Raw genomic sequence first — 14,634 nt, forward strand, 5'->3', positions numbered from 1 at the left:
GCATTAAATACCTGGTATCTCATTGGGGTATATATCTAAAGTTGTATTGAGGATTTTGTTTACAAAAAAGTAAAGCAGTTACTTTAGCAGAATATATACTTTAGAGAAGTAATTATGTCAGTTCTTCCTTAAGCCGAAGATTGATCTTAGGCGGAACGAAGCAGAATATTCGATGGATATAAGGGTGTATATGAGCCTAAAGTGTATTATATTAGGCTTAAGGAAGAAGTTGTATACTATAGCAATTTAATGCTAAATCTAAAGCTTTTATTTGTGTATTAAATATATAATTTATGGCAAATACATCAAATATAATAGAAAAAAATCATATTTGTAAAAATATTAAAATCACCACAGTTTATTTTATACAATTTTTTGTATATATGGTAATAATAATAGCCGAGCAAGTGTGTATGTGCACACTCTTACGAGAGTCTACGCCGTTTGGTAGTATGTGATGATTGTTCTTCACTTTGATCTTCTACTTCCTCTTCTTCTTGGTCTTCTTCTTGGTCTTCTTCTTCAGTTTGATCCCCATCACCAGCTTGAGCTCCAGTATCTTCATCACCAGTTTCATAGGCATGTGACCCTTTCTGTTTTACGAATAACTATCAGAATATTTTTCTCTCTCTTTCGTCCTAAGCCAGCTTACCAGTTGAGTGTCTTCCGTTGTAGCTTCTTCTACTATATCAGCTTTAATTTTAAAGTCGCGCGACGTACTACGCTTCATATACTGCATGAGATCCTTTTTAGATTTTCGACTTAATTGGATCAAATGGCGTTCAAATTGCTCCACAACAAAAATCAAGTTAGGAATTATCTTTGCTTCTCTCACGATTTTTGCCTGTAGTATATATACGAAGGCAAGAAGCATAAATATATAAAATTTTAAATAAGCCATTCATATTTGTTTTGGGGGAATTCGTTTGAGAGCTCCCAAAATAAGTTTTTTTGCTAACCTTTTCGCGTGCATTCGAAGGTTCTTTGCCCTTCCCCTTTTGTTTACGACCACTTTGTGCGATAGTGTCGTCTTGGTACTGACCATATATTGTCAGAAATCTATACATCTTCTCTGTAACGCCAGTTCCAGCCATAGCAATTACTGCGACAAAGTCATCAGTTATCTCGACAAGGTTACTTATTTTCTACAAGAGCAAAAAGTAATAATAATTTAATATCGAATACAAGTATACAGCTATAGTTGTACTGCATTTTGCTCACATATTTAACTAAGGCAAGCAGAGTCTTGTAGGTTTTGGCAAGAACCTTGATAAGATTTTCAGCTGGAATACCGACAAGTACGGTTTTTGTCAGCTCACTGGTAATTGATAGGTAAGACAACATGCGCTTGCATACGGCCAATTCGAATTCAGGCGCAGAGTCTTTTTTTTTACATAGATAAAAATACAGCAATCGTTCGAGTTTAGAGCACATATAACTATTTTATTAGGCACACCCTCATTGTTATTAAATATTGCTCATGTAAAAGTACCTGTGGAAAGCTTAAGATGCCCAATACACCAAGCCATATCTTCAAATGCTTGATCAAGAAACGATAAAAGTTGAAGTGTGATGGCACCGCAAGTTTTTTCGTTGATTAGCATGTAAGAAATATTGAGTTCATTGTGGTCGATGTCTTCCTCGAATTCTAGATCACCAAGAATTGTATGTACATCTTTAGAAATTGCGATAATAGTATCAAAGCTATCGATTTCGGCACTTATTTGAATGAGTGTCATAACCATTTCTTTGGCAAGCGGTATATCTTCAATCGAGCGTTCCTTTACAAAGCCATCTAGCCAAGTAACAATGTTTTGGGCACATTTTGTAAAGCCAGGTGCTTTACGATCCAGCCTTGCAGAAAAAAAGACGATCGTTTGCATCACTCGGGTAGCTTCTCGATACAGCGGCGAGCGATCCGACAAGTAGCTTATAACGACACTCTTTTAGGACATGTGTTTAGTTGTAAGAAGTACAAGATTGTGTTATTATAAGTTTAAATCTGCCAGCGGCTTCTTACCTCGAAGTTTTCAATCATTTTGGATAGAATTAAATTGTTGCTTGATGTATAATCTTTTGGATCAGAAGCGTTCTCTATCGAACTTAACAGCGATCCAGTAAATTCAATAAAACGATTTGGCCATGTTTTGGTAATGATCTCAAATACTCCGTGTAATGTGTCGATTAACATTCCCAAAGTAGAAACTCCCTATAATTCAAGCGTAAGATCTTCTTTGATATCTTCTTAGCTTTCATCTGTTTTACTCACCTTCTTTGGTTGGGATTCAACAAAACTACTGTCAGGACCTTCAGTCATTAGAATATGTATATAAACCTTCCCAAGAATAACACAACTCGTGAAATTCTCTTCTCCACTTTCATTGGTTTCGTCTTCAATAGCCTATAATTGGTTGTTAGCTTCTAACCAAAAGATATGTATAAATGTGTGTATATAATTAAAAGTAATATTACCTCCTTGAGTACGTTGTAAGTTGCAGATACGATGTAATAAACAAAGTTGATATCCGAGCGTAATACATTTATTGGACTATTTACGGTATCACGACTAAACATCAGTTGAGTGATTGATGTAATGAATTCTAATGACAGGATTGATTTACTCGAAAGGTAAGGAGTAACTTTACGCCCTAAATTCGTATAAAAATATTTAAACAGCTTAACAATAACAAATATATATATTTATATATAATTGGTGCATTTTATCGTTTTACAAAAGATGCGATATTGGGCACGTACCTTTATCTCCTGCTGCATTCTCCTTTACCAACTGAAGAAGAAGTTTACGTTTCTTGAAAATATTTAGTACAAGCTCGCAAGACTCTTGTGAGTTCTTTTGGGTCATAAACTCATATTCCATAACAGCCTTTTTTTTTTTAAAAAAAAAAGAAAATGATAATAACAGTTAGCTACTAGTACGATAGAAATAGGTAGATATTCCTATTATTATTTTTTTGTCAAGAAAAAAATTACTTCATAGGATCCCAAGAGAAGTTCGGAATAAAACAAATTTCGTTGGCCAATATAAGCGGAGGCATCAAAATTGGCGGATTTATCAAGTTCATAGTCATCTGGATCAGCTTTTGAAAGGCGGAATGTAAGAGAGCTAATATGTTCACGACATTGCTTTACTGATTCAGATGTCACTAATGGAAATATACGTGTTCAATACGTTGTTAGATTCCCCTGACATAAGTAAAAAAGAAAAAAGAAGTGCTATAATTCCTTCCTAGTTTCGCATTTTTTTTACCAGAATTGTGTTCCATTGTGTCGAGAATACGTAAAGTTTTGAGAATGCTAGCCAATAAAATTGGAATAGGCTCTACAATGCGAGGACGACCTCCTGTTAAAGAATTTTCAACGCAAACATCCAGCTTCAAGGGAGTAGGAACACCAGTATCTTGTTGATATATTTTAAGAAGCTTCACATGGTTATAAGTTTCTTGAATATATATATATGTGTGTGTGTGTCTGTATATATATTTTACCTGAGCATAAAGAATTTCAAAGATATCACCAGCCAAGGTAGTACGCTGGCCTGCTAACCTTCCAAGACCTTCGTAAGCTTCTGCTCTAACCTCTATCTGTTGACTAAAACAACGACGCAGTAACCCTAGAAAATTATATATGAGATTTTGAAATAATATCGACCTCTTTTTTTTTACCTAATATCTCAAATGCAATTTCTTCTGAAGCAATAGACAGTGTTGCTTTATTGTTTCCTTCACGTATCGTGTCTTCAGACACATGTCCTTGAAGAAGTTTGAGAAATCCATAGACAGATATCATACGTCCATCCTGATCTCTGTAAATAGAATAAGTATATTAAAGAAACAAAAAAAAAGTAAGTAGATAGCAACAATTAGCCCATAAAGATACTTACTTTGAGAACATGCTCTTTCGTAAAACCAACATTAGTCCGTCGCGAAATTGGTCATTTTCACTTGCTACAGGCTGTATAGCTGTTAAAAGTTGGCGGGCTGCAGGGTTGGGTAAGAATGAAAGGAAATCCAATGTGTCTTTGATCTATTATTGGAATACAGATTAACAAAAAAAAACAATTCATCCTATCAAATCTTCATAAGATGAAAAGGACGTACATTATTGAGATAATTTTCAGCGGCATGTGGGTGTTTTTTTATGATATTTTCTAATAGTTGTAAGAAATCCACAGCACTATTGGAGCGTGATACTATACGCGATGTGATTTGTTCTAGTATTTCACCGCGTACCACATCATGAAGCTTCAGTTTCAAACAAATTTGGTCAGATTGCGCGTCTTTTTTTTTTTGATAATTCATTTGTATATATATATATGTCCAGCCTTACTTTGAACATTTTCAGCAAAATATCGATGCCAACAGATGATATCTTGTCCATGGGTTTTTGTTCGGCTGATTTACTGGGTTTAACGGTTACCGTATCTATTTTATTTACAGCCATTTTCATAAGGTACTGGTGATAACAGAGATCGATGTTGTTAACCAAATTCTTACTTGATTTGAGCCCGTTTCCTTGATTAGCTACGGTGTCGATCAAAATCATCGCGAGTTTTGTAAGGCTCTGAATAACTTGATCCCATCCTGATGCCGACCTTTCAGCAATGTCCAAAAGCAAATTCTTCACAGCATCACCGTCTACGCTAAAATACTCTATATTGCAATAATAATTTCTTTAGAGACACATCGCTTTTGTATATACTATGTATTTGTGTGTTTATATATGTAGCATACTTGATATCCATGCATTTTTTCGCGACCTGTCTGTATCCCTGTAGATTGTTATAATTGTGGTTTTTATAAGGTCAAAAATCTTTTTTTTTGTAAAGAAAACAAAAGAGTTGTTAATATGTGTGTTGGTGGTAGTATACAGTAGACTTACGTTGTCTTCTAATCTGTGAAGACGTGCTGTCGACAAAAGACATGCCATATTAAATGTTTCTAGCATCTTTATCCTTTCAGACTTTAAGTACTTGACAAGTTCTATTCCCAATTCCTAAAATATTAATTATATTGTGAGTTTATTTTTTATAGAATCAATAGTAGTAACGATAATAACACAAGGTTGTGAAGGGTGGATTGATTTAAATTACCTGATCTTGCTTAATAGCAAAAGATATATGGAGCATTACTGTCCCTTGTGTGCGACTTATTATCAGGTTATGTCCCATAATATTAATTACCATGAAGAATTGTTGTGTAAATATGCCATCAATTTTAGCTTTACCTCAATGCCTCTAAATTATCTGGCCTTTTGTTGCAATCTGCAAAAAAATCGCAGATCCCACTCAATATCAAGCGCTTGTGGCCCTAATATGTTTTATGTTTTGTTAATATATATATATAACATTCCTTTATTCACAGAATATAAAGACTGACCTTTCGAGAAAGCAAAAGTAGCTGATAAATAAACGGAGGAACTTCTTCTGGGTCAAGTTTAGCGAGCTGTTTTAGCGATTGACTAATAACACGTTCCAGTTGTTTTTGAGTGAGTTCCATCTCATTGAATGCAGAGGCCAGCCTCATCGCCACGTCAGCATGCCATTCACTTTTACAAATATCGTTGAGCATTTTATCGGCTTCTGCGGCTAAATCAGATGCAGATAAAATATTCCACACTTTAGAGATGATCTCAAATAGACGCGGATTCATAGGTTTGTCTTCATAAATTATGTTTAGTATCCGTATGCTTGCTTTGTGCAAGTCGTGAACAGGTAATTTATCAATCTAAATCATATACATAATTATATAATTATATATTCGCATAAGATTCTCTGTTTGTAGATATTGACATTATCATTTTTAAATATCCTTGCCTCTGGCCAAATTAGATTAGCTACATTGGCTGCAATTTTCGCTGAAGCTCCATTTATACTCTCTACATCGTTACTCATCCTAACAAAAATGATATACATACATACATATATATGTATTTTTTTAGTGCTAGTTGAAAAACACACACCTACACACACACTCTCTCTCTTATATTTTATTGAAAATAGATTATTCACCAAGTAATAATGTTGTCAAGAAGTGCACAGCGTCGATTGATACAATCCTCGCCTCCGTCTAAAGGCGAGCCTACAATACATATACACACACATATTTGACATTTTTATTGAATCAGGGTTTTCATATTCTTCTTTCCCTTATATTACCTAAGATAATGGCTCGAATAAAAGGAATTGGATCATTATTCAGCAATGAGCCATTATTTAGTTGTGAGAGTGTAGATTTTGTAATCTTTTTTTTTTAAAGAATGGTGGATTATTGTAAAAGAATTCCGCAGTAATGGTGTGAATAATTGTTGATCTTTTCAAAGTACATCGATCTACTTGAACCATTTACCTCTTCCAAGGGTTGCTCATTTAGATAATCAACCAATTTCTGATGTTGAGATTGCTTGCTTAGCTCAATAACTGTAGACTCCATTATAGAAATCCTTGATTACAAGACACGTTTGCTAATCAGATCCATTTTTATTAGATCTTTCTTTTGTATTCATTCGATATGCTGTCTTTTAAATAGAATATGCGTCATGAAAAAAAAGGTACACCCGTTTTAAGTTTCGCTTTTTTTGACAGATCTCATATCAATCTATTTAGCTTTTTTAATAATATGCAATTAGTCTTATAATTTCTATATTTTATCAAAGCAGAATGTAATCAATTGCAATTCTGAAGCCATGTTGACAGTATAACTCTAATAAATTCTTTGCTTAACGATTATCTTTTTTGTTAAAATCATGTATCAGAAACTAAGCCAAATAAGCTCTTTAAGGGTATGCTTCTTGAACAATTCTACTAGAACTACTATAATCTAGCACATATGAAACTAAATACTTGAGTATATACAAAGTATCTGTCAATAATGGGTCCAATTGCTTTATATACTACATATTGTATAATAATAGTAAAGTTGTGCTTGAGATGCTAGATCCAGTACTTGGGGAAATATGTACATATAAATACATTAAATCCTCAAACTCTAAATATAAAAAAAGATAAGAATTAAGTCTTGGTGCTAACAGCGCTTAACGAGTACTTTTTGCACATAAATTTATATTCTCACTTGATGCCTTGACAATTAACTAGAAATAAATAAGAAATCCATGAAATTGTGTGTGTATGTGTTATTTTAGCTGTTATAGTAATCTTGGATATAAAAAAAGGCTGGCCATCTATTTCCATAAGTATACTTAATTGTAAATGTCCTATACGCAAGCTGTCAAAAGTAAGGGAAGAGCTTAAAGCCAAAAATAAATAAAAATAAATCTTCTTCTTTTATCCGGATATTCGGTTTATGTTAAAGTAGCCCTGAAACTACAAAAAAGTAAGAAATTGGCAAAACTCAATATAATATTACAAAAGTAAAAGTTGGTTACAAGACCACAAGGCACATATAATTATGCTTGTAATACCTCTCTTTTAATAGCTTTAGGTATAAAGGCCCTTATTTCTTGTCTCTCATACTTTTTAAAAAAGATATATATTTATATTCCTTTAAAACAAACTGCAGCTTTCAAGTATGTGAATTAATTTTTTCAAAAATAATTCTTAAACAGGAAATCAGGATTAAATCTGGGTGTTAAATGCATATCCATTTTAAGAAAAAAAGCATTTTCTATTGGACCTAACTTTAATTTAAACAAACGCTAAACAGGATACAAAGAGAAAGAGAAAAAAAAAAGAGGTGCCTGATTGTTGGAAAGTCACTTGGTGACTGTGGCTTTTTTTTTTAGAGAACAGCAATTTTTTTTTGCATCCAAAGAAATTCGGCTTCAAACTCGATCTTTACTTAATCGCTTGATTTGATTCCCTTTTTTTTTTAATTTCTTATTCATCCCGATCTGTTCTCGCCATCTCATGTCCCTGTACAACTTCAAGAAGATCGAGCCCGTGCCTACTGGCACTGACTTCATTGACATCATCCTGTCAAAGACTCAGCGCAAGACTCCTACTGTGATCCACAAAAACTACAACATTGGTCGTATCAGACAGTTCTATATGCGTAAAGTCAAGTTCACCCAGGAGAACTTTGAAGAGAAGTTCAAGAACATTCTCGATGAGTTCCCCAAGCTTGAGGTGAGTCAGCTATCCCGAGAATAATATAAAAGAAGAAAAGAAGAAAATAATATTAATATATGTATTTGTATATTTTTTTTTTGCTCGTAGGATATCCACCCTTTTTATGCCGATTTGATGAACGTACTGTACGATAAGGATCATTACAAGCTTGCGCTTGGTCAGATCAACACCGCCCGCCACTTGATTGACCAAGTTGCCAAGGATTACGTCCGTCTCTTGAAGTTCGGTGACTCCCTTTACCGTTGCAAGCAGCTCAAGAAGGCTGCCTTGGGTCGTATGGCTACTATCATGAAGCGTCAAAAGGACAGTTTGGCTTACCTCGAGCAGGTCCGCCAGCATTTGTCTCGTTTGCCATCAATTGACCCCAACACCCGTACCTTGTTGATTTGTGGTTACCCCAATGTTGGAAAGTCCAGTTTCATCAACAAGATTACCCGTGCAGATGTCGATGTTCAGCCCTACGCATTCACCACCAAATCACTCTTTGTCGGTCACATGGACTACAAGTATATGCGCTGGCAGGTTATTGATACTCCCGGTATTCTTGATCACCCTCTTGAGGAGCGCAACACAATTGAGATGCAGTCTGTTACTGCCATGGCTCACTTGAGAGCATGCATTATGTACTTTATGGATTTGTCTGAACAATGTGGTTACAGTGTCGAAGATCAGGTATGTCTAGCATTTTCTCTAATCATTGGAGTGACCAAGATTGCTGACAATAATTGTGTTTGTGTGTGTGTGTGCGTTTTTTTTTGGGAATTTTAGGTCAAGTTGTTCCACAGCATCAAGCCTTTGTTTGCCAACAAGCCAATTTGCTTGGTTATCAACAAGATTGACCAGGCCAAGCCTGAAGATCTTCCCGAAGAGCAGCGTGCCTGGATCGAGGAGATTGCCAAGGATGAGAACGCTACTGTCATGACCATGTCTTGTTACAATGATATTGGTGTCATGGATGTCCGTAACCTGGCTTGCGACAAGCTTTTGGCTGCTCGTGTTGAGATGAAGATGAAGGGTAACAAGATTAACGATGTTATCAACAAGATCCATTTGGCCCAGCCTGCTGCTCGTGACAACATTAGCCGTATGCCCAACATTCCCCTTGGTGCTAAGGAGAAGGCTAAATTCGATGTTAACGACCCCAACAGACCTAAGCTTGCCAAGGATATTGAGGCCGAGAATGGTGGTGCCGGTGTTTACAATGTCGATCTCAAGAGTAAGTTTGAATGGAATTTTATTAAACTACCAGAGAGAGAAAAAATAAATTTTATTTATTTTTTTGTTCTGTAGAGAGCTACATGCTTGCCGAAGATGAATGGAGATACGATGCTATCCCCGAATTCTACGATGGTCGCAATGTTGCTGACTTTATTGATCCTGATATCGAAGAGAAGCTCGAAGCTCTTGAGAGAGAAGAAGAGCGTCTTGCCGAAGAAGGCTTCTATGATGAGAACGAAGACATGGTATGTTACTGTGTTTTTATATATATAAATATGTATATCTGACTATTGACATTTTCTAACTCATTTATTCATGGTTTTGCTTTTTATTAGGTCGATTCTGATGAAGAGACTCTCAGAGATACTGCTGATGCTATCCGTGATCGTAAGAAGATGATTGTCGCTGCTCACCGTGCTGCTCACGGTAAGAACAGACCTACGATACCCCTCAAGGTTGCTGCCAAGCGTAGCACAATTGGTCAGATGGGTAGCAAATTGTCTGAGATGGGTGTCGAGACCAACGCTGCTGTTGAACGTACACGTACTGAGGCTGCTAGCCGTAAGCGTACTCGTGCCGAAGCTGTTGGTGATGAAGCTGTCAAGGATGCCGATGCAGCTGAGCGTGATGAATCTATGTCTCTGGAGATGAGCAACCTTGGTTTCCGTAACGTTAAGCAGAAGATGGAAGCTGATAAGAATAAGAAGGTTGCCCAGCAGAACTTCAGCAGAATGGGCAAGCGAGGAGAATCCGATCGTGGTATCCAGACAAAGATGCCAAAGCATTTGTTCGCAAACAAGAGTTCCATGGGTACTCGCGACTGGCGATAAAAGAAAAAAAAAATGTGTATTTTTCCCATTGTGTCTTTAGAATTTTTACCGCATCTCTCTCTACCACTATCTCTTGATTTTTTTTTACCTCTTTCTCAACCTCTCTTTATTCTCTATTCTATCTCTATCTCTATCTCTCTCTTTCTTTCTTTATTTTTTTTTATTGTTTATACATTCAAAATAAAACTATCATCTGGGTTAGGTCCTTACAACTACAAAAACAACAAGATATTGGCCCCCTTTTTATATGCGTTTAAAGTTATTGAGAAAGAAATCACAAAAATCGTTTGCATATAGATAAATATATAGAGGTAATGGTGCACGGACACTTTGGTATGGAAACCAAAATAAACATGATAGTTATTGATCAGAATTTCAACTTTAAAATGTATAGATGTATATGTGTATGCACGCATGTTTATATGTTTGTATGCTGTATGTATATGTGCATATGGGTATGTGACTTTAATAAGCAATTATGATTGGAGGGCAGTAAGAATGAAGCGAGTGAACAATGGTTTCATATACTTTGTATCGGCCGAGCCTAAATGTAGGTTGCAAACGGCTGTTATCTCACACCACACAAAACACCTAATTGGCACCATTCCATTTCATTTCCTTTGTCACCCATAGCCAACTCGAAAATTGTGTGTCATAAAATCAAAACAGCGTGCGCTATTGATTCCGAAATTAAGTATCGTTACCAAGTGTATCAAATATATATGTATTGGTGACAAGACTATATCCATACCCTGAAAGACATTGGAATCAATACTCAGTTCCTTTGAGCTGTCACTCTTATTTGCTGAAAAGGTAGGCCACTACTATTGGTTTTACCAAGTACGACTACCTTGGAAGTATCTGGGTTCCTCTTTATCGATTTTTTTAAAGGAAGCAACGCTCAAATCAAAACACATGAATCTACCTTTGCATATACCACAAAACACAAAATGAACCACTATCCTGAATAAATAAATAAATATGTGATTGGATTCAAGATCGATGTCTAGTTTTTTGTAGATTGCAATGGAAAAGAATATGACTTATGCAGTAGCGAAATGGCAGTTATATGACGTCGATAGAACTATAAATTTACCAAGCCAAACTGAACCGAGAAAGAAAAGGCAACTTGGATTGCATGATAGAACTCTGTGGTGAAAGTGAATGGGTTGGGTGCACAGCGTGGAAAGTCTCAATCGGACGGTTCGCCCAGCAATATCTGTTCAATTCTTCTTACCGGCAATGAGTTGTACATCGTCTTAGAAAGACACAACTTGGGATCTTCCCCTATAAACTTACTTGGATGCCTGATATAACCTAAAAAGGCGGATTACCTATAGGTATGGTGTCAAAAAAAGTGCAAATCAGCCGACTCTGCTCTTAAGACCTTGTTCAAGCAGCACAATATACACCTACAGGGCAGAGTACTTACATCTGCATCGCATGACGCTATGCAAGGAGATACTACCTATTAACCCCCCTGTACGAATACTGCAGTGGCGTGATTCTATAAGCTCGTAATGATATATGCATATCAACCTTACAGGAAAGCACTTGGAAGAACATCATGAAGTCCTCCATATTGTATTTGAGATACTTTAATATCCGATATCATATACGAACCCAAACAGAAGGGTTTGTCAAAGAGGTCAATATGAAGCTCCTATTTGAAACATAATACCTACTATGTCCAATCCATAACCATTGAGGACATCTTCAAGAAGTACTTGAACTGTTAACACAGTGTCGTTAAGCCCATATATGTATTTTCCCATTTACAAACCCAATATATATTGCTCTTCAGTACTTTTGGAACTATTTCTTTCGATAGAATGTTTTTTTTTCTATAGTGTAAATGTTGCACTCGTTTCTCATAAAGTTATAAACTGTGCTGCTTGAAAACTTTACAATCATTGAAACTATTTCAATAAATGGACTCGGTCACTTTAATAACAGCGGCAGAGGGATCGTCGTCAATGAAATTTGTAACAGCTGATTTATGACTCTTCAGGTCAGAATACTCTTGGTGCCTACTCTGTTACAACTGTCAAAGTCGTTGTCAGGGCACATATACTATGTTATCTAAGCAAGTTCCTTGGTTTCTAAAGGTACGATTTTTATTTCTGAAAATACGAAAACAATTTTTTGATTGGGTTGCGAGGTTTGTTCTTGGAAGTGCTTTGTATTATATAGTTTGGTATCCTGTTGATGGACTTGGTGATGATCTTGATGATCCCTAATGTTGCAACGCCAATCTTTGCCCCTCCCCTGGATTAATTCTTCTATGTTCTTAAATATCGTTCCATTAAAGATGGTGTAAAAATTTAGATGTGTAAAGATGATTATTATTGGAGTATATGGATAAAAAGAAGAGCAGAGAAGATGAAAGGAACTATAAAAGAAATATAAAAAGTAAATATAAAAAAATAAAATAAAGAAAGGATGACTATAGACAGGCTTCTCTTTTGACTTTGATAAATTATTCCTTAATCTTTACGCTTGTAGAAGCGTCTCCACTTGTCATCAATCTTGTCAACATAGTACGCGCCAGGGGCAATATGTTCGAGGCTGCCAATGGGGTTATAGTTGCATGCATTGTGAGTGTTTTCACGGATCTGCATAGCTTCGGCAAAGGCTTCGGGCTTGGAGTGTGTACGGGCATCAAGGCGCTGACGGAGGTTCAGCTTGGCTTTGATATCAGCAGTGGAGCCCACAACACGGAAGGAAACCATGGAGGCAGCCAAGCCAGAACCATAGGAGTAGAGGAGGACACGCTTGTCCTTCAGGGTATCAACCTCAACTTCGGACACAAGAGAGGCGAGACCAGCCCAGACAGCACCGGCATACATGTTACCAATCTGCTTGGGAGCATAGGCGGCAGGTCCAACCTTCTGAGCATAGCCAGCCTTGGTAAGAGTGGCAGTGGCTTTCTCAAGATCACGGTTCTCGAGGGAGGCTTCGTAGGCAAGCTCTTCAAAGGGAGCAAGAGCAGCATACTTGGGGTTCTTTTTATCTGCCATGAAATCATTATAAGCCTATACAAGGAAAAAAGAAGATGAGAAAGAATATCAGAAACAGCGAGGTGTTTTGTATTGTGTGTGTGTGTGCATTCCACTCCTTTTTTCTGTTTTTTTTTTAATTTTTTTTTTTAATTTTTACTTACCGAACGAGCAAATGACTTGGTAACCAACTTGGCGTATGGGGAGTGGCAAACAACATAGTCGACATCCTCCATGCTGGTAACATCCTTCTTAATGGTCTTGGAGAGACGCTTCATGTAGTTGTTGTAACAGGCATCAAAGGCACGGATGTAGCAGACGTTGGAGAACTTTCCGTCGACAATGGGATACTCGGAATGCATGTCAGGCTTGTAAAAGTCGTAGGCATGATCCATATAAGTGCTACGCAGACCACGCTCGAGGACAATGGGGGCATCCTTGCCAACCAACATGGCAACCACACCAGCACCTGATGTGGGGCGAGCAGCACCCGAAGCATAGAGAGCAAGGTCACCTGCAATCACAATAGCATAACGACCATCCCAGGAGGAAGACTCGATCCAGTTGACAGCGTTGGAGAATGCGCTGAAGCCACCATAGCATGCATTTGTGGTGTCGATACCTTCGATCTCGTAGTTGCCGTGCTCAGCAAACAAGGTCATCAAGGTAGTCTTGACAGACTTGGACTTATCAATGATGGTTTCGGTACCAACTTCAAGTCTGCCAATGTCTGTGTAGGCAATGTTGTACTTCTCCATCAAGTTGTGGACAGCTGAGAAAAAGTTCCCAAGAAATGTAAGCTCCCAGAGTTTCTTGTATGGCCAACTTCTACACAGACTGCACAAACTACTCGAGATACTAAATCTTACCAGTCAAGCAAATGGACTGAATATCTTCTCTGTCGTCGATAAAGGCCATCTTGTCCTGTCCAAGACCGATGGTGTACTTTCCAGTGCTGACACCATCATATACTTCCATAGCAGTCTGTTCGACACACTGTAGAAGAGAAGGGATGAGCAAGATGAGATTACCATGAGTCCAATGAGACTTACTCTTGATGGGAAGTACATTTCGAGGGCAAGGATGCCGACATTCTCGGGATAGTGATCGTAGCGAGACATGATGAGTAGAGAAAAAAAGAAGTGTAGGTTGGGAACAAAAGGACACCGAGCGCGTCGACTTTATTATCTTTTATAGAATCTAGGGTGAGACAAAGAAATTGGCTCTGGTCCTAAAGTTTGGCCAATAGGAAGGCAGTAAAAATGTTTTTTTTGAAGAGCAAAAAAAAAGGGGGGGGGGGGGGGGGTGAACGGAGAGAGAGAGAGTGAGGGAGAAGAAGGGAGAAGAAGGGAGAGAGGGGTGGGGGGTGGAGGGGAGTATTGAAGAAGAAAAGGCCGACATGTGTATATATAAAATACAAAACTTATTTATATGTATAAAAGAATTATTATTATTATTATTATTATTATTATTATAATTCTAA

The 14,634-nt window shown here is 37.1% G+C and overlaps 4 protein-coding genes across 4 annotated transcripts; 1 reads left to right on the top strand and 3 right to left on the bottom strand.

Annotated features, from left to right (window-relative positions):
- Window positions 1–425: 425 nt before the first annotated feature.
- Window positions 426–6,449, bottom strand: PHYBLDRAFT_64194 (hypothetical protein; the record flags this gene model as incomplete). The annotated part of the gene is made up of 25 exons (XM_018441252.1): window positions 426–593; window positions 653–844; window positions 960–1,145; window positions 1,222–1,382; window positions 1,493–1,943; window positions 2,021–2,209; window positions 2,270–2,401; window positions 2,473–2,648; window positions 2,758–2,884; window positions 2,992–3,164; window positions 3,269–3,440; window positions 3,507–3,631; window positions 3,684–3,823; window positions 3,902–4,044; window positions 4,119–4,262; window positions 4,348–4,670; window positions 4,752–4,830; window positions 4,900–5,013; window positions 5,111–5,165; window positions 5,245–5,327; window positions 5,397–5,744; window positions 5,810–5,912; window positions 6,029–6,098; window positions 6,176–6,260; window positions 6,366–6,449. 25 exons carry the CDS (start codon window positions 6,447–6,449, stop codon window positions 426–428), a joined length of 4,023 nt encoding a protein of 1,340 aa, XP_018288765.1.
- A 1,383-nt stretch (window positions 6,450–7,832) lies between these two features.
- On the top strand, window positions 7,833–10,373 carry PHYBLDRAFT_134951 (hypothetical protein). Its single transcript, XM_018429686.1, has 5 exons — window positions 7,833–8,101; window positions 8,192–8,776; window positions 8,873–9,324; window positions 9,399–9,567; window positions 9,658–10,373. The coding sequence occupies exons 1-5, from the start codon at window positions 7,883–7,885 to the stop codon at window positions 10,150–10,152; spliced, it is 1,920 nt and encodes a 639-aa protein (XP_018288766.1). The 5' UTR covers window positions 7,833–7,882; the 3' UTR covers window positions 10,153–10,373.
- Window positions 10,374–10,628: 255 nt separating this feature from the next.
- Window positions 10,629–11,927, bottom strand: PHYBLDRAFT_64192 (hypothetical protein; the record flags this gene model as incomplete). Its single annotated transcript, XM_018441251.1, has 5 exons — window positions 10,629–10,743; window positions 10,990–11,115; window positions 11,452–11,469; window positions 11,697–11,815; window positions 11,838–11,927. 5 exons carry the CDS (start codon window positions 11,925–11,927, stop codon window positions 10,629–10,631), a joined length of 468 nt encoding a protein of 155 aa, XP_018288767.1.
- A 538-nt stretch (window positions 11,928–12,465) lies between these two features.
- On the bottom strand, window positions 12,466–14,299 carry PHYBLDRAFT_126185 (hypothetical protein). The gene is made up of 4 exons (XM_018429084.1): window positions 14,204–14,299; window positions 14,021–14,147; window positions 13,316–13,923; window positions 12,466–13,187 (listed from the first exon to the last, which is right to left on the bottom strand). The coding sequence occupies exons 1-4, from the start codon at window positions 14,270–14,272 to the stop codon at window positions 12,639–12,641; spliced, it is 1,353 nt and encodes a 450-aa protein (XP_018288768.1). The 5' UTR covers window positions 14,273–14,299; the 3' UTR covers window positions 12,466–12,638.
- Between the last annotated feature and the right edge of the window lie 335 nt (window positions 14,300–14,634).

This window comes from Phycomyces blakesleeanus (assembly GCF_001638985.1).
Source record: "Phycomyces blakesleeanus NRRL 1555(-) unplaced genomic scaffold PHYBLscaffold_17, whole genome shotgun sequence".
In the NCBI taxonomy this organism is placed as follows: domain Eukaryota; kingdom Fungi; phylum Mucoromycota; class Mucoromycetes; order Mucorales; family Phycomycetaceae; genus Phycomyces; species Phycomyces blakesleeanus.